The sequence below is a fragment of the Channa argus genome, chromosome 19 (assembly GCF_033026475.1).
Source record: "Channa argus isolate prfri chromosome 19, Channa argus male v1.0, whole genome shotgun sequence".
Taxonomy (NCBI): domain Eukaryota; kingdom Metazoa; phylum Chordata; class Actinopteri; order Anabantiformes; family Channidae; genus Channa; species Channa argus.
In genome coordinates, this window is record NC_090215.1 from 20011246 (window position 1) to 20030671 (window position 19426).

A 19426-nucleotide genomic window follows, 5' to 3' on the forward strand; every position below is an offset into this window, starting at 1 on the left:
TTTAAGTTTATTTTGGTTGTTAAAATAAAAGAAATTGACACTTAGAAGAAGTAGTTACCAGACTTGGAGTTCGCTTTTCTTTTCTGATGTACACAGTTTGTGTTATGACTAAAGAGCTAAATACTGTGGTTTCTTTCGTTCACTCATCACCGTGTGTTGCTTCTTCAGGGAAACTGACAGCCTACGACACAGATGGAGATGGAGACTTTGATGTTGAGGATGCTAAAGTTCTGCTTGGCAAGTCCCCTTTAATTTCTCTCTGCCTGTTTTCTGTCTGTAGTATCAGCCTGGTGTGGTTTTACAGTTTTTTTAAAACCGTGCTTGCTCGTACACTGTGTTTTGAACCCTACTAAACCAGTGAGTGAGGTCATGTAGGTCTGCATGTCAGACCAGGGGTTTAATCAGCCTTGTCAATGTGTTGACACATTTTTGAAAACCGGTATCTCTCATTGAACAATGTCATTTTGGACATGTTATCTTGGCCTAACCCTTTAAAACAAACTGCAAGTGAACCATGGCTCTCTAGTGGTGCTTCATAAAAATGCATTCACAGCATGTTGTGTTGTAAGTACATTACATATAAATCCTGGACATTTAACGTCACCTCGAACCAGCGTATCGTACAGAGAGCTGATGTTTGCAGTTAAACATGTGTCAAGTTGTAAAAATCACTACCTGAAAAACCACTCATTCTGTTCCTAGTTTTCAAAGCAGCAACTCTCTAATTCGAAGAAGTTCATTTGTACCAAACTACAACTATGACTTCAATCTTTGAGTCCTGATTTCTTTTGCGCTGATATTTGTAATTAAAATGTTTCTGAACATGTGACCATATGTAAATTAAAACTTGGAAAAGTGCTTAAAAACCGTAAGCAATAAGAAAAGTGGAGAAATTAAATCAAAATGCTGCCAATTAAGCTACATTTTAAAAAAGACAATGTGGAAACCCCACAAACCAGTGGGTCAGCTAACACGTCTCACTGCACACAAACGCAAATCAACATTACTGAGGTGATAGTGCAGTTCCTACAAAGATACACCATGTTCCTCAACCCATGGACTAAATGTGAATGTAAGGCCTCGGTCACTGGGACGAGGGTTAGAGTTAAACATACTGGTGTTAGAGGAAGATAACAGTCACAGTCAGACTGAAACACTGGAGCTTTTTAGAGCTGCAGAGAAAAATACAGAAAACTGAAGAGAATTGTCCAGTAAATTACAGTTGCAATATTGTTCTCAAATTGACTCTCAGCTTTGATTTATTTTTTTTGGTCTGTGGTTCATCAGTGACTTCTATAACTCACTGTCGTTCTCCTTGTCCCATATCATCATCCTCTATTATTTTGCCATTTTCCGTTTGCTCTTGGTTGCTCTTCATTCCTTTATAACATCTTCCTTCCTTCCCTTGCTCAAACATTTTTCCTTTTCCTCTAAATTACCCTCCTTTTGGTCACTTGCCTCCTTGTGCTTTACATTTTCCTTCTAGCTTCTCCCTTTCCATCTGCACCACCTCCTTCCATTCCATCGCTTTTTCTTCTTCCTTCCCTCTCTCTTTGTCAGGCTTGACCAAAGACGGCGGTGATAATGCGAATGCTGAGTCGCTTGAGGAGGTTCTTAATATTTTAGCAGAGGAGGGCTCTGATTGGATCTATGGCTTCTTCACCTTCCTTTATGACATAGTTTCCTCACCTGTAGAACGGGGCGAGGAGGAGGAGGGGAAGGAGGTGGCGGCTGAGAGGCAGAAGGAGTCCGATACAACTTCCTCTGATGAGGAGGGTAGAGACGTCATACTGGAACTCCAGAACCAATAGGAGGAAAGGAAGCAGAGCACCAACCAGTAGCAAGGCTCAATCATCTTAGTACTGATGAATGAGGGCCAAACTGGGAAGTATGTAGTCCAGTGCAGCTGGAGGGGGATGCCAGTGTTTGTGGTGGTTCAGGGACCTGATGTCTGGTTTTCACTCCAGAACCAGGCTGGGTGGATTGGCCATATAGTCCCTTACTTGAAGCCCTGAAAACTCAATCTGAGTCACTGGAATTGAAATGGCCTGAAACTGTTGATTTGCAGAGCAGTGAATCTGTTGATGACTGGCCTGCACAGGATTCACTTATCACATATGTTGGTATCTGTGTATGTTGATACCTAGTGTACCAAAAATATATACATTCTTTTATTTACATCTTTTAAGACCATAGACATAAAAGTTGTTTAAATTATTTTGGTATATTCACTACAATTGGCATGAATACTGTGCATTGCAACAGAAACATGGAAGAACTCCTGCACACTGACTCAGTTAGGCTGTAGAATTTATTTCCTCACAATGTGTATATCTCTTTGTGTCCTGTGGTACATTCAGCGGGCTGTGTGGTGGTACATTTGTAAGCTTTTTTCTTTTCTTTTTTTTTTTTAAGGTTTTCTCCAAACCTTTGGTTTACTCTGGTTGTGTCTGTTGGCCCAGTTGATTTAGTCCAGTTTTCTTTTAAACAAATGTACTAAAATCCATCACAACAAGTCATTCAGGAATTGTCTGTCCGCTCAGTAGTTACATAGGTTTTTGTGATGGTAAACGGCCCAGATAATTACATAATGCCAAGTAAATTTATTTAACTTTTTTTTTTTATGAGGGACTAAACCACCTAGTCAGTTTGTAAATCAATCAATTCAAATGTAGTGTTGTGTGTGGCTAACAAATGTGTTTCACCTGTAGTTGTACAGTATTTGATGTTGCTGCACTGCTTTCTGTATCCTGCTTTGTTCAACCTGTCGGACCAATTCTAACTCTTTTATGCAATATTAACAAGACTTTCACTTTTCAGCCTGTAAACCATCAATAATCACACTTATTCATATTTCTCTTTGTAGGTCTTACATTTTGATATTGACACGTTAATCTATCTTTCTCTACTAACTCTGGTCTTATGTGTTTATTCCCCGTATGGGTTTTTAAACAAATATTTAATATTTTAAGTACACAGTAATACTCCATTAAAAATATTAGTTAATAAAAAAAATAAATTGTTTTTATTTCATGTAATATTCTGACAATACTGTATATTTGTAGTTTACATGTTGTTAAAAAAGAACAGTTGCTAAAGTTGCACATTTAGCTGAGTTTTTTTTTACCTTTGTTACTAAAATGACCCATAAATCTGGCAGTTTAAATCTTTTTTTCTTTGCTGTCTGTTGGTTCAGATGAAAAGAAGTTAAAAGGTTCTGCTTTCAGGACAGACAGGCTAAGAAAAGGTACTGTACAATGAATGCAGCTGTGTGTACGACATGTTCCATAGCCATCAGATGTCATGACTTGTGTACATTTCTTAAACTTGTAGAGGACAGAAAGGAAGGGAAGACATAAAGTTAAGTAAAGGTACTGTCGCTATTTTAGGTAGTTCAGGAATTTACACCCTTTTCTTAAGATACTTGCAGTGTCTGTATGTAGGCGGACAGTATGTGACAGTACATTTTGATTGCTACAGCTGTTCCAGTCTTCTACTGTTTGTGTCCATGCAGTTAGATCCATCTTTACAAACAGCCTAAACTCCCCTTAGTTCTCCATCAGCTGTTTCTGAAGCTGTCAACTTAAAGTTTGCATTATTCGTAAGCCCCTACTGTTATTAGCTGGAGGTGTCACGTCCATGTTCAACTGCAGCAACACGACCTAATCTTATCTTGGAAGACATCAGGTTTGTAGACTCCTGTTCTACATCTGTATATTAAATCTATTGGTCAGCTGTAGTTTTAATCACATTTTTGTCTTAATCCCCTTTTGTTGTGCCTGCTTTGCCTTATGTGATGATCCGACCTTTGTTGTTTGCACTCACAACTTTAATATCAGTCCAATGTTCATTTCATCCTAGAAGACAAGACGTTAGAGGCCAATGTTTAAGAAATAAAACTCTCAGAAGGTGGAGATCTAGTTGTCTTTGTTTGGATTTCTGGGGTTTGTTATTGTATGCAGTTGGTTTGAACTTGCTGTCTAATCCTCTGTTGAGTTGCACTCATCAGTTCATGTGAATTAGTTTGTCTACAATAGAAACTATGCTAGGTATGAACTCCCTGCGCGAGTCCTTCTGTTGGTACCCAAACATGTCATCTGCATGTTTGAAATAAAAGCTTTTTACGTCTGATGTCAGAGGCACTTAGTTAAACATCTCTATATCCTCTTTATCCAGTTTACATGAAGGGAATATAATCTAGCCAGTGTTTGACCTGGTTAGAAGAGATTTGCTCCTGTACCCTAATATAAGTTCAGTTTAACACTACTAACTAGTGCTGAAATGATTGAGTTGATTTAATAATTGAAATTATTGTTTTGATTTAGTTTTTTAGCTGCTAAAGGAATTAGGAATGACTGACTTTTTGTAAAACGTCTCTTACGTTGTACTTAGGCCTGTATCCTGACAATCTTGGTTTATGAGGTGGATACTAACATTTGTGGTTCTAATATACAATATCTCTTATAACAGCCAGTATATGAACCCAAATGAAGCTTGATGCATCAGTTTTAACAGATACACTAAGACACTAAGCATTTTCCTCTGATACTGATTACTTTTCATTTCTAATCGTTTATGTATTGGAATCTCTGAAGTGATGATTGCACCTGATCGCACCATTAGGTCGGCTTTCCCTTAATTGCTGTGAAACTGCCATGTGCCATTACTTCTAACAAGTTGTGGTGATTAGTCAGCATGTTTTATTCATGCTTCTGGGTGATGTTTTCATTCTACTGGGATTAAAATCACACATTTAACCATATTCAGACCGTCCTGTCCGAGGCCTCAAGCTGCGCTCGGCTCTGAAAGAAGAGCTGCGGTTAATACACGAGAAGATGGAGGCTAAGAGGATTGCTCGCATCGCTCTGGCTGAGATTAGGGCCCTCCTCGCTGAAGAACTGGAGGAGAAGGAGGCAGCTTGGGTGCTGAAGATAAAGACACTTGAGGCTGCCCTGGAGCAACTGAGGGAGGAGAGAAAGAGGGAAGCAGAGAAGGTGGATAGGGAGAGAGAAGAGAAGGAGAGGGTTGAGAGAGAGAAGCAGGAAAAAGAGAGGATGGAAAAGGACAAATCTGACAAGGAGAGGTTTGAAAAGGAGCAAGCAGAGAAGGGGAGGATGGAGAAGGAAGCCAAGGAAAAAGCTGAGAGGGAGAGGCTGGCACAGGAGAAGGCAGAAAAAGCTAGACAAGATCTAGAGCGATTAGCCACAGAGGAGAAGGAACGACTGGAGCGACAGAGGATGGAGAAGGAAAAAATGGAGATGGAGCACCTGGTCAGGGAACAAGAGAGGGCAGAAAAGGAAAAAGCAGAGAGAGAACAATGGGAAAAGGAAAGACTACAAAAAGAGAAGGCTGAGAAGGAGAGGATGGAGCGGGAACGCATTGCCAAAGAAAGAGAGATGGAGCGGGAAAGATTAGAGGGGCAGAGGCTTGAGAAGGAAAGAATCGCCAAAAAGAGAGCAGAGAAAGAGGGACCGGAGAGGGAAGTCAATGCTAAAGAAAAAGAGCAACTTGCCAGAGAGAGAGCGCAGCAAGAAAAAGAAAGAATTGCCAAAGAAAGGATGGAGAAAGAACGTAATGCCAAAGAGAAAGCAGAGAAAGAAAGACTGGATAAGGAACGGATGGCAAAAGAGGGCGAGAGAATGGAGCGAGAGAAAGCTGAAAAAGAGAGGCAAGACAGAGAGCGTATTGCTAAGGAAAGACAGAGAATTGCCAGTGAAAAAGAGAGGACAGAAAAAAGACTAGTCAGAGAGAAGCAAGACAGGGAGAGGATGGAGACGGAGCGTGTCGCCAGGGAAAAGGCAATAATGGCTCAGCAGAAAGAAAGGATGGCTAAAGAGAACGCAGTGAAGGAGAGGGAACGAATGGCCGAGGAGAAGGCAGGTATCCAACGGGCTCCACAGAAGGTGCGGATGGAGAAGCCAGGGCTCACCAGTGGAAGGGCTGTCGGAAAGAAGATGGAAGTGGAGACGCTGGTGAAAGAAGGAAACGCTACGAAGAACGCCGTGAAAAAACCAGAGCTTCTGGAAAGAAAACCAAACTCTTCCCAGCCAACGGATAAAGCATCAGCAGTCAGGAGGAAGAAAAGCATAGAGGAGACAACTGATGTGGGCAGAAAGAAAACTTGATACTGTGACTCAAAGATCCTCATAAATATTATGATTGACTTGAGGTTTAAAGGAAGCATTGCAGAGGAGAGTGGTTTCCACGGCGAAAACAAAAATATCATAAAGTATTTAGGCTGGGAGCTCTTTTAAGAAGGGAGCAGGTCAATACCATGCTGAACTGCCAGCATCACATATTTTCACCTAAAATCACTTAGAAGACAAATAAACATGAAATGACAGTGCTCTAAATCTAAAACTAGATATAGTAAGTGAAGAAAGGTTATAAAATATATCATTTGTGTATCAGGGTAGAACACAAAACACTCTACAAACAGAACAATCAGTATTGGACACAAATTATCAGTAGAAACGTGGGTGAAAGACAGAAGGAGGAGCTGCATCCCAGCAGTTCTCATTACCCTGGTTCCCTCGACGCGTTGGCCTTCTGACTCTCATCTTTACCCACTTTCCTCTGAGCGCTGTTTGTGAAGGAAGTTTAGACCAAGAGGCCAACATGTGTGTTAGGGCTGAAACGGCCAAACTGCTCCTGGATGTTTTACAAAGTCATTTTACTGAATTGCAGCATTTACAAATAACTTGTGAGACGTAAATAAATCTTGGATTTCAAATGAACATGATTGTCTTCCTTCTCGCTGTGATGGAAATGTCATGGTGATCTGTCGTTTAAAGAAAATGGTGCAAGATCCTGCAGTACATGGAAACCTGTTTAAAATCTGTTACTTGGACAATGATGAGGAAAAGGTGTGTGGAGAATGTCCCTAAAATGAGTAATGAAACTCACAACACCCTTCCTCTACTTAATCCTATCTCCCTGCACCACAACTTCCTCAGTTCTTGTCAGCTCTTAACATTTCAGTGGAAGGGAAATTATCGGGCTGCTTTAACTTCTGGCCTCCTCGCTGCTGGTTGTGTTGGTTTTTCTGGTTGTTTGGGACATTCGATAAGACTCCTGAGGTACTGTTACAAATAACTGTAAAACCACATCAGTTATGTAGAATGACTTGATATCTAAAATGTCTTGCTGTCTTGAATAAACCCACACACTTCAAAAAGGGTACAGTTAAGGGTTAAGTTAAGGGTACAGTTATGTGCTAAAGTACGTTCTATCTAAGGTTTTCATTAGTGGATTAGTCCTTTGTCATTGAAGTCCACAGACGTCCTTTTTGTAACAGAACAATGAGAAGTAAAGAATTGATCATTAGTGCCAAATGCAATAACCATATTGTATATTTTGAAAAAACAATAATCAGCTGCTGAAATACTAGTGAGAATATCTCCAGTAATCAAGCACAGATATAAAGGATGAATAAGCAGTAGTTTTATTTTATGAAGACATCCTGATTCAGTGTTTAGATTATAGATAAGGAAATGACTGCTGTCACACCAAAAATAAGTATTCATACTTCATAATGAACCAGTGGAAGCAGAGCTGTGTGTGTGTGTTACAGTTATGTCTGAATTGTGCACTTCTTACCCCCAACAGGACTAAAAGGGGCCGATAGACCACCCGTGGAAGTTTCACCTGATAAGAACACAGGTGAGGACTGTGATCGTCACAACATATCACAATACAAACGCAGTGGATCGTTTTTGGTAGTTCAGAAACTCACACCGACGCTGTATTAGTGGGACTAGACGGGGGGAACCCACAAATATCAGAAATAATGTAGATATGAGATGAGTGAAACTCCTTCAACAACCTAAAAGATTTTAATTTGGGACGTCTCACATGACATCCATGGATCTGTGACGTGAACCTTAGTCCTTTCAAAATGTGGTGTGCTGAGGTTGGTGCAAAGCTATATTACGAACACACTGTTAAATTATAACACAACTACGATATAGTGTAGATTCTTACACAAAGCAGGATATATAGAGAGGGAGGGTTTAGTCGTTGATCACATGATAGAAGACAAAGGTTTTTGTTGGTAATGTAGGAATGTTTGTGTTATTGCTCATAATTGCTTTGGGGATTCAACAGTTTTTATGGTGTGTTGTTAGCCGGTGTGCGCTGATCATTTGTGTGCGGGCGCAAAACCTGAAACTGAACAGTGACCTTAGTCCTCTTCATCTGCTGTCTGTGAAAACCACCAGGTAGGTGCTGTTTTCCCCCTGAGGGTGTGTGTGCTGAACCTGAGCCTCGCTGAATGTAACCGTGATCCCATGTCTACGTCAGACACGGAACACTGAAACTTTATATCAGCTCCAGCCTGCTTCACTTTCTCACGTCATTCTTGCATCTAGTCTGAATGGTGTGTGTCTCTTTCGTCTTCTCCAAATCTAAGAAACCAGCGAACGTGTGGCTGAAACAAGGAGTCAACAAGCTGAAGAACCAGCAGAAGCTACGTCCCCTAAAGTCCCACCTGAAGAGGTTGCATCAGGTGTGAGCACTCTTTCCATAAACTAAATACTGAAATACACTTCAAAGGATCAGCAGTTAAGACAATGGATAGATGGATGATGTATTGTATAGAAATTGGGGCTGCAGGACATGTAATTTCACCATCATCATTGTGACGTGCACATGTGCAACATTCTAAATGTGGGTCAGTCATTTTTCAACTACAAACATCACCCCAATCGTTTCTACAGCTTTTAAATCATTCAGTGAAATTTAGGGGAAGCAAACGTAGCCCAAAACATAACACCAATGCACATTCAGCTACTTTTAGTAGAACACAATTAACATCATTGCCAAGGAGTATTAAAGGTGTTATAGTACAATAAAAAAAAATTAAAATAAAACCATAGTGGTGCAAACGTTTGTATCCCCCTTGATAAATTCCTCAAGAATTAACTTTAAATCATTTCTGGTGAAGGCAAATTTGCACTAGCTAAGTGTGTATTAAATATTATATTGAGGAGAAAAACATTATTTGTTTTACTCCTTTGCCATTTCCAAATAAGGTAAAGCTCCAATTAAATAGAATTATTATCTTCAACTCGGAGGACTACAATGCTTTGTGCAAAAAAGGTGTTTCTTTCATTTTCTAATAATGACCATTGATAAACCATAATTAAAACACTAGTTTTCAGACTGCAACGTTTCAGCTCAGTGATCTCTCCAGGTCTGAGGGTGATGGTTTTTTCCTGTCTGTGAGAATTTCCTATAAACACTGGGCTGTAACAGTCGTGAAACTGATGGTAATCAGGACGTGCACACTGATGATCTGGTATTGCCCTGTTGCAGAGACCTTACTTACATCTTACAGCATGTGAAGAGTGCTGTGAAAATGCTCTGAAACTCGATCCTGATGTTTCCTCAGTTTGAGTTGGGGCCTCTCACACACCTCTGTTCACAGGCTTCATCTTTAGGATAATTTGAGCTGCTTTTTCAGTGTACACTGAGTGCAGGTTACCTTTAGACCTTTAACTGAACCGTGGAGGTGGACAATACAAGAAAACTACAAGCCACAGCTCTTGTGAGGTTCTTTTGGGGCGGCAGCATTTTCAATATAAATTGTTTACTAATGTCCAGCACCTTTTCTCCAGTTTTGTGGCTGTGTACATGACTTTATCAGCCTGCGAATTGAACCAAAAGCTATGTAATAGCATACATATTTGGATTTTATGTGTTATGTGGAACATGTAAATGTTAGAAATGATAATCTGCTGTTCCCATTTGAGTTTGTGTGTTTGTGCAATGCCTGACAAGCTGGTTATTTTCGAGGGATTTTTAGTACAGTACAAGAATATTATCAACAGGAAGAATGAGAATAATTTAGTTCTGACTCTAAACGGTTATTGTTGATGATTTTTCATTTTTAGAGGGTGAACCCACACTTCACAATGACCAAGGTAGGATTATAATACACTTTTAAAACATAATAGTGAATCAAGAATCATTTTCTATATGATTTTCTTTACTCTTCTTTAACTTTTTTTTTAATCTGTATTTGTAGATAATCAACCCAATTTAAAGCTTTTCTTCAGACTATTTCCTTTCTGTATTATTGGACACTTCCCTCACAGTTGCTGTCCAGAGTATGTTTTTTATCAGCAGCTGTACTGATGCTAAACTTGTGGCCTGTGATGTCTGAATGATGCACCTGTTACCTGCTGTCTCTTCTTACTGTGATCACACTGTGATCAGCTGAATGAAGGTAACATTATGGCTTCTGTCTGTGTCTGATCCAGTCTCTGGATCTCAGGATGTGGAGTCTGAAATCCAAGGTTGGTCCTAAATTCCCGGAGGCTGAGGAGCTGCTGCATGCTCGATGAAACGTGAACGTGCTTGTTGCATGCTGAAGGCGTTTCACACCTCTCTGTACCTTTCACCCCCATCTGTGTGTTCTGATTGAGTGTGGTTGGATGTAGTTGTGTGGGCTTGTTATTGTCTAGCTTAGTGTCACAATAAATATATATGTATTTGCACAAATAACACGGCAGCATGAAGTCAGGAAGGCAAAACAGAACCAATGTGACATAGGTCCAGATCCTGTAGGGTGATACCGCTGACTTCCTCCAAACCTTTACATGCAACAAGTAGTCATCAGGAACCCAGCAGTCAGCAATGAGAAAAGAAAATGAGATAAAAGAAGGTTATATGCAAAGACAATAACTTCTTCCATTTTTCAAACAATAATGAGCTTTTAATAATGTTCACATTAGCACCTGAGTAAAGCAGTATGGTGGGAAAGAACAGAGGCTATAAAACATAAGCACATCAAACAGGTCAGAAAATAACTTTACTTAAAGAAGGTGGGAATAAAATAACATGCTCTGCTTTTCTTTACATTTGACATTGATTAGGCATTAATTTAACTCAGAGCAGCAACATTTCCTGTTTGACAAAAAAGTTCTTTAGCGACTCTGTAAAAATGCTGTAGACATCATTTAGAAAACAAAATAGAGACTTGCATTTCTTTTTGAGGATTTTCCCCCCTCAGACCAGACACAGGTAAACTAAGTGATTAGATGGACATTTTCCTTCACGTTTGTGTTCATCATATCACCTAATACCTTAATTTGTCTGCTTCCTCATCATCATCCTCACCTTTCACCACACATCCCATACATATTTATGTACTTGTATGATGTATATACTTTTGTTTGTGTGTTTCGTCTCCAGCTGCTGTCCCACTCCCTCCATTGGTCGACGAAGACTTTGTACCAGGTCTGTTAAAAACAACTTGTTACACTTCTCCCCATGTTTTTATGTCCAAATCCCCTCAGTTAAGACGACCGTGCGGCTAGAATTACACTTATAAATGGAGCTTTTAAAAAAGACTTACTTGGTCTGTGGTGTCCTTACATGGTAAAAGGCCTCAGACAGCACTGCATATGAAATTGATAAAAAAAAAAAAAATGTCATTACTTGATTTGCGAGATGCTATGTATTATTTCAATTTTCTCATCTCTGTTTAGAAATGAAGTGATTATGTAGAACTTTTCAATGCTGCTTTTCTGTCCAGTATCCAAAATTTATAATGTCTTGATTTATTTCATCAACACAGTTTACATTTGAGCACAAAATGCATCAATATCACATTTAAAAAAGATTAATATCAAACAGACTAATTTAAATTATATAAACAAGTCTTTTCTGTGCTTATTGTATTTGCTTGTAATTGCTTTTGCTTAACTACTGTATATAGACATCCATTATTAACTTCTGTACCTCAGTTTACTGATTAACCTTTTCAAAAATTTTGAATCAACACCTCTAAAAATGAAAAGCATGAAGAAAGACTTACTGTGAGGCTGCTGTATTTACTGCAGTAGTGTTAGCTAGGTGGACCTAATAAACTGACAACTGAGTCTATGTGTACGTGTCTGTCTGTCATAGATGATCCTGCAGACAGCTTATCTTCTTATGGTCAGTAAAATATCTGTTCTGCACTTTGACTAAATGCACATAGTTTTGCCCGTAATTTACTCCTGCTGATGGTGACTATTATTTTCCATCTGCTTATTTCAGAGAATGAGGTTCACACAATTGACACCACTGGAGGTAAAAACAAACTAGAAATAAATGAATTTTTAAAAAAATTCTTTAAAAGAATTAATTACAGGAAAATGTGGTGTTTTACATTACGACTTGGTTAAACAGTGTAATGGAGTTTTTAATTTCAATATTAATAACAAACTAAGAGGAGCAATATTTCAGTAACGATAAGCTTAACAAATGTAATTTTCTGAATTTACCATTAATGTAGGTACAGTCGGGTGGTTTTGCATTTTCCAGCTCAGTTATTCCAGCATGGTTATTACACAGAGCCTTTTCATTGTTAATATTAACTTTTAATGATTTTGATGTTTTTTGTTCCAGTTCTGGTGGAGGAAACCCCACCAACAGACAGTGTCGGTGAGTCACACAAACATTTCAAACATTATTAACAACATAAAACTATAATTTACATTTAGTTGGGTTTACTTTGTTTTAGCTCTGAGCACTAATTATTGTGACAATGAAACCAGTCTAAATCATTAATCTTGATATTGGTTTGTTTTGTTTGTTCAGCAGTTGAGTCTGAACAATATTTGTCAGGCTCCAAGTCGACAAAAGAAGAAGGTAAAGTGTAAAAAGGCTTTTGTAAAATGCATTTTTGTCTTTATATGTTTTTTGTGTTTCTGTCTGTCTTTCCATCCAGCTTCTCCATGGCTTTTTATATCTAATCAGGCATCTGAGTTTCTGGAATTTCCCCGTCAGAGAGAATTTGAAAATATGGTTAATGATTCTGCAAAGGACAAAGGGGCAACATGAGCGTTAATGCAGGATTTAGAAGATGGTTTTGTGGATAAACAGATCAGGAAATGTACCCAGCTTTTGTGTCTTTGTTCTGGAAAGTCATGAAACGATTATATTTAACTGAAACTTTTATTTTATTTTATTTTTTCTTTTACCTGCTGGAGCCAGTTGTAGAAGGAGACGACCAGATTGAAATTCCTGCAGAACCAGAACCACAGAGTGAGACTCCAAAAGAGACAGACAGTGGCTCAGAGGCTCAAGGTGAACACACACAGACACACACAATAGCCAGTCAAGTCCTGGTCTGAGGTCAAGGTCTGTCTGGAGCACTAACTTATTCAATTCAGTTCAATTCAACTTTATTTATATAGCGCCAATTCACAACAAAGTCATCTCAGGGCAATTTACAGAATAAAGCCAAGACTATAAACAATCCCCCCTTGAGCAAGTCCTAGGCAACAGTGGAGAGGAAAATCTCCCTTTAATGGAAGAAACCTCCAGCAGAACCAGGCTCAGGGTGGACGGCCATCTGCCTCGAGCGGTGAGTGGAAAGTGGAGAGAGAAAAGAAAAAGAGCAACAACAAAACATCAGGCAGGTTGGTAGGACCAGTAGCTGCACGCTAGAAAACACACAGCTCTAAAGCTGGGGACACCTGCAGAAAGGGACAGAGAGAGGGAGACAGAGAAGGACAAAGACAACTACGGGAGAAAACACACAGAGTTAATGTCATACAGTGGTGACAATTGTGGGGTGAGAGGAAGAGAGAGGGTCAAGATATCACACATCACTGTGATATGTACACAGATGTTTCTCATATAACCACCTAATTTCAGTGATTATACAGAAAAGTCTCCAAACTTTACTATAGTGAACAGTTTTGATGCTCCTTATTGGTTAGTGTTGATTAAAAAGCTTTTTGGTCCACATGGGGATCAAACCCATGACCTCTGCATTATTAGCACCACACTGACCAACTGAGCAAATCGGCCTGTCTTTCTTTCTCTGTCTGCCTGTGGTGTGTGTCTGTCTCTCAGCTGCTGGGTTAGTGGTAAATGGTAACACTGTGACCTCTCTTGTGTCACAGGAACAGCAGAGAAACAACCTGGAGAGAAACTTAACGAAAAAGGTGAAAACTGATAGTTAAACCGATGAACATTAATTATTTTGCATCAATAATTTTTTTCTGACATTTTGTTTAATTAACTTTCTCCTCCAGGAAAGAAGAAGAAACCAAAGCTACTGAATAAGTTTGATAAAACCATTAAAGCAGAAATCGATGCTGCAGAAAAGCTTCGTAAGAAGGTAAAAACATGACACCAATGCTGGTCAGAACGAGAAACACAGATGTCTACAGGTTTGTAATTATTCATTACGCTCCTCTTTTTTTATCAGGGTAAAGTGGAGGAGGCATTGAAAGCGTTTGAGTTGCTGGTGCAGCAGTATCCACAGAGTCCCCGCGCTCGCTATGGGAAAGCACAGGTTCTGCAGTTAACTAGTGCTGCACTGATGCTGCTAAAAAATGTAGTCATGATAATATTTGGACTTGGAATCACCACATCACTGTATGTGTGTCCGTGCAGGCAGAGGACGACCTGGCAGACAAGCTGCGTAGTAACGACATGCTGCAGAAAGCCATCAACAGCTACAGAGAGGCTGCTGAGCTTCCTGACGTGACCTCTGACCTGCTGAGAGCTGCACTGAAGAGAAGAGCCGAGAGACAGCAGTTCCTGGGTAACACACATACCAGCACTAGTGGACCTACAAAAGCCACTTTCACACGTTGCCGTCGTTACCTGAGAATCCCATGCACTGACCCAAACACACCCAACATGTTTACCTTCATCATTTATTTTCATAATGCGAGATGCAAAGTCTTGTTTTTATATTTGCAGGTGAACCGGTTGCAAAGCTTTCGAAACGAGTTTAGTGAGTGTTGACTCAAACCTTGTTTAGCTCACACAGGGCTGGAACTTACACCTTTAGCTTTAGAGCACCGTGCTCTAACCCACTGAGCCAACTGGCTGCAGTAGAAAGGAAGATTTCCACTTCAGAATGTACCAGAACAGCTGCATGGGCTCAACTGTTAGCTTTGGTAGCTTAGCCTCATTGTTTACAATTAGAGATGTGCATGGAAGACACTTATGTTCTAGTACGTGTCATCCCTGTACAGTGTACGTACATCAAACCTGATGTCCCTGAATAACATTGCTGAAATCACACAGGAGCAACTGTTTTTTATATTATTAGCCTGGATTTTCTCTGTCTCAGGTCGGATGCGGGGATCTCTGATGACACTGGAGAAGTTGGTGCAGATCTTTCCAGAAGACATAAGTCTGAAGAATGACCTTGGTGTCGCCCATCTGTTGCTTGGAGACAACAAAGGGGCCAAGCAGGTCTATGAAGAGGTGTGTGTTTGCTGTTAGCTGCTACTAAAGTAAATTATTTATTAGGCCAAATGCTGATTATTTAATTATATATCACAAAGTTTATCTATGTTTAGCACATTTCTGGATCAGACATCATCTGAGATTTAAGTGCAACACACTGATTCCCATTGTTTGTCCCAGTAAACTACTTGTCCCTCATTTTTGTTTAAGCTAAATCTGACTTCACTACTCTCGTCTCCAAAATCCATAGGATTTATTAGAGGGGCTTCATTGCAAACTGTCAATTCTTCCTATAAATGAAACTTAAATTTGAGAAGGTTTTGATACAGATACAGAGGTCTGAGGACTCACTGACAGCAGATGTCAGGACAATGCTTTGACTATGGTCAGAAGTAAATTAACCTTGGATCCTTAACACACAGCAGTCTACTATTAACTTTAGATATTTCTAAAACACAACTAAGAAAAAACTCCCCTGTAGTGCAGTACAGTATAGTATAGTGTCTTGAAGAGAAGCTGAGAAGATTAGAACTGCAACCAAACAAACAGCTGACCTAACATATAAAAAATGGATTTAAACAACAGAGAAACTTTGATGCAAACTTAAATGAAGCTATGAAAGTGAACAGGGCAAATGTATGGATCAGTCCTCTGCGTAAATTCATCTTTTTTTTATTTTTTAGGGTTCTGTATTGAATTTAAAAGTTCCAGCATTGTGACACCGTTGTAAAAAGCCCAGGGTTAAAGATTGGCTGTCTTCTCTCTGTGCCCTCAGGTTCTGGCGGTTTCCCCCAGTGACGGCTTTGCTAAAGTCCACTATGGCTTCATCCTCAAGTCAGAGAACAAGATCGCAGAGAGCATATCGTACCTGAAGGTACTGTGTGTCTTTGTTTGGAGCTTCATTCAGTATGTTGGAAGTTGGAGAACATGTTTACATGCACTGTCCTAACGTTGATGACCTGAATAAAATCTGCATATACATGCAGGGGATTAGGAAATGTTTATTTCCAGATTACAGAAATCAGCTTCTTATAATTCACTTACAACGAATGAGAAACCCAACAGTAATCTGTTTCCTGAACTACATATAAATGCACTATTCCCACTTTCTACAGGAGGGTTTGGAATCTGGGGAACCTGGGACGGATGATGGACGTTTTTATTTCCACCTGGGAGACGCTCTGCAGCGGGTCGGAGACAACAGTGTAAGTAACACACACCGTGCCTGCTCGCCTTTTACATTTATCGCTCCGTTCCAAACACGCACATTGACAGTCTCTTCATAGTCTTTGTTGTCCTGCAGTAACCACAACGTGTCCAAAAGTGGGATTAGAACGCAACAGAAAGCAAGTGGTGGACATTCTTTAATTTGACTCAGTGCCACTTTAATCACTAAGACAGTTTCTCTCATCTGACTTTGACACTGAAACATCTAAACACAGACACCCAACTATCAACATGAGACCAAAGACCAAAAAAAGACATCCAACGATGAAGGAAAAGAAAAACAGTCAAAGTCATTTGCTAATCGGTTTTGCTCAAAATGTTCAGGCTCAATAACACAAAACACCGGAAATGAAATAAATTTTCCACGTTAGTCTAAACATTATTCTCCTGTTGCTCTCTCTCAGCAGGCGTATTACTGGTATGAGTTGGGTCACAAACATGGTCATTTCGCTTCAGTGTGGCAGAGGTCTCTGTACAACGTGGACGGACTAAAGGCTCAGCCCTGGTGGACGCCTAAAGAGACCGGATACACCGATCTGGTTAAGGTACATTGACAGAGTGTGTGTCTGTTTACACACATGTACAGTTTATCTGTAAAAGGTTTGCAGCTGCCTTTTGTTGCCTGTGTGTGTGTGTGTGTGTGTGTGTGTGTGTGTGTGTGTGTGTGTGTGTGTGTGTGTGTGTGTGTGTGTTTTTAGACGTTGGAAAGAAACTGGAAAACTATCAGGGACGAGGCTCTGGCTGTGATGGACCAAAACACTGGGCTGTTTATACCTGAGGAGGAAAACCTGAGAGAGAAAGGAGAGTGGGGCCAGTACACACTGTGGCAGCAAGGTGTGTACTCTCACTTTTGAGTCCAAAGCTGCTACTAATGCTGGTTCAAGCTGCTTGACAGTGATTTGTTTCTTTCTTTTGTTTAGGGAGGAAGGTTGGAAACTCATGTCATGGTGTACCGAAAACCTGCTCCCTGCTGGAAAGATACCCTGAAGCCACAGGCTGCAAGAGGGGACAGGTGACCACACATTTACTGTATGCAAATGTATTAGTGTGGCTGCTTTCAGGGCCGTTGATAGGAAGTCTGTTTAATTTTACATTTTTTTTATCTTCATTTAACCAGATAAAAATCCCATCAGGATTTGTAGAGAACCTCAATTACAACAGCGACTTGGCCAAGATGGCTGTATTTAGTCTTATAGTAAATTCATGTCAAATGGCTAAAAGACTGGAACATCCAGCAACTAGTCTGATAAAGTGTTGTGTACTTTGCTTTTTGGGCAGATGCTGTACAGCCTTCTGCTGCCAGATGTGTTGATCTTTGGAGGATTTTATTGCTAAAAATATCTAAGCTCTCTTCTCCGTGCACAGGTTCAAATGTAAAAACCAAATCAGGGCTTTGTCAAGTGAAATGTCTTAAAATACTGTCAGATTAGGTTTTATGAGCGGCTAAAGTCAACGTAAGTAAGTGATAATCTGAGTGTGTTTTAATCTTAAATTTCCCTTTTTTGCCAACGTATGTTCAGATTAAGTTCTCCGTGATGCAGCCAGGTACTCATGTGTGGCCTCACACTGGTCCCACTAACTGCAGACTGAGGATGCACCTCGGTCTCGTCATCCCCAAACGAGGCTGTAGGATCCGCTGCACCAACCAGACCAGGTCCTGCACTCATCTACCATCAAAGACACTGAAAACAAAGTACTTGCTGCTCGCTGCTGACTTCTGTTTGTCTTTCTGTACCTCGTCTCACAGGGAGTGGGAAGAAGGTAAAGTCCTCATCTTTGACGACTCCTTCGAGCACGAGGTTTGGCAGGAAGCCGACAGCTACCGCCTGATCTTCATCGTGGACGTCTGGCATCCGGAGTTAACGCAGTACCAGCGCCAGACGCTGAGCCCGATATAGATGACACACAGGTGGACAAGGACCTGGTAAGATCTGTTAACACAGCCTCCAACAGGCTGCCGCTTTTTCTGTGGATAAAACTGCTAAAACCTCTTGAGTCACAATGCAAATCTGACGATGGACAAATACCTTTTTTTTTGCTCTGTTTGGGGGATAAGCTACTAAAACGGCAGAAGATTGTCACAGGATTACCATCAGACCAAAGGACTGAAAAGAGAGTATTTTTGTGGAACAATACTACTGACTTTTCATCAAAACATAAACGGTACTTTTTTCTGAACTGGTGAACCCTGTTTAAACTAGGTCCCCACAGTAATGGACATGTTGCAACGTTTATTAAGGAGCTGAGAATGTAATTAGTCTCTGGAAAAGTTTTAAAAAATTCTGAAAATTACAAAACTCGTCAACGGAATGATTTTCCACAGATGTCACACAGATTTGTGGTGCTTCTCATAAAGTTTCACGCAGTTGTGCCTATGATGTTTGTGAGACGAGTGTTGAAACACTAAAACAGATGGTGGGAATCTCCTTCACAGGTTCGAGTACGTGTCTGAACTAACAAGAAGCCTTTATTTTGCCTCAGCCACTGTTTATCCAAGTGGGTTTTTAGTTTCTTTTGCACCGTGACAACGAACGCAAGATATTATAAAAGATGATTTTATATTTATATTAAAAATAAAAAATGCTGAAAAATTGCAACAGTGAAACCAAAGCGTGTGGGTGTTTGTTTCTTTGACCTTCAAATGAGTTTATACTTAAACTGATTCTCCTCCCGTTTGTTTTTGACGTAGTTAAATCTCAGATCAGAGGTGGCGGTGACGCCTCTTCCCTTGTCCTCCTTCGCTTCGTCGAGATACGCTGACACCCGAAACATTGTGTATTATTTAGAATGTTCTGTTTACGCATCAACATGAACTTCAACATATTCACGATTGTTTATCCGGGTTTAGGACATGACTAAGTGAGCAGACAAAGACATTTATTTACTATCATTTATATGTGGCATAGGTTTGTGAACACCTAGGGTCATAAGTTCATATATAGCAGAAAGTAAAGTCGGGTGTATTAAATAATCTGAGTCTGGGAGGCGCTGAGGT

General features: G+C 40.1%; 1 protein-coding gene across 22 annotated transcripts in view; it reads left to right on the forward strand.

Annotated features, from left to right (window-relative positions):
- Positions 1-19426, forward strand: part of LOC137104357 (aspartyl/asparaginyl beta-hydroxylase-like) — a 33671-nt gene that overhangs the window by 9804 nt on the left and 4441 nt on the right. For 5 of the 22 annotated variants that reach the window (XM_067485362.1, XM_067485376.1, XM_067485379.1 and 2 more), the window contains 22 exons: positions 169-237; positions 7609-7662; positions 8411-8506; positions 9894-9923; positions 10263-10298; positions 11197-11241; positions 11914-11943; positions 12046-12078; positions 12397-12432; positions 12589-12639; positions 12985-13077; positions 13902-13943; positions 14034-14119; positions 14210-14296; positions 14398-14548; positions 15086-15222; positions 15980-16078; positions 16320-16409; positions 16839-16976; positions 17130-17265; positions 17352-17443; positions 17952-19041. In XM_067485362.1, the coding sequence (XP_067341463.1) occupies positions 169-237; positions 7609-7662; positions 8411-8506; positions 9894-9923; positions 10263-10298; positions 11197-11241; positions 11914-11943; positions 12046-12078; positions 12397-12432; positions 12589-12639; positions 12985-13077; positions 13902-13943; positions 14034-14119; positions 14210-14296; positions 14398-14548; positions 15086-15222; positions 15980-16078; positions 16320-16409; positions 16839-16976; positions 17130-17265; positions 17352-17443; positions 17952-18329 (2009 nt within the window). In that variant the 3' untranslated portion in view covers positions 18330-19041. Of the gene's footprint in view, positions 1-168; positions 238-4767; positions 6738-7608; positions 7663-8410; positions 8507-9893; positions 9924-10262; positions 10299-11196; positions 11242-11913; positions 11944-12045; positions 12079-12396; positions 12433-12588; positions 12640-12984; positions 13078-13901; positions 13944-14033; positions 14120-14209; positions 14297-14397; positions 14549-15085; positions 15223-15979; positions 16079-16319; positions 16410-16835; positions 16977-17129; positions 17266-17351; positions 17444-17951; positions 19042-19426 lie in introns of those variants that run through there. The other 17 variants (XM_067485381.1, XM_067485382.1, XM_067485359.1 and 14 more) reach the window with 16 other exon arrangements.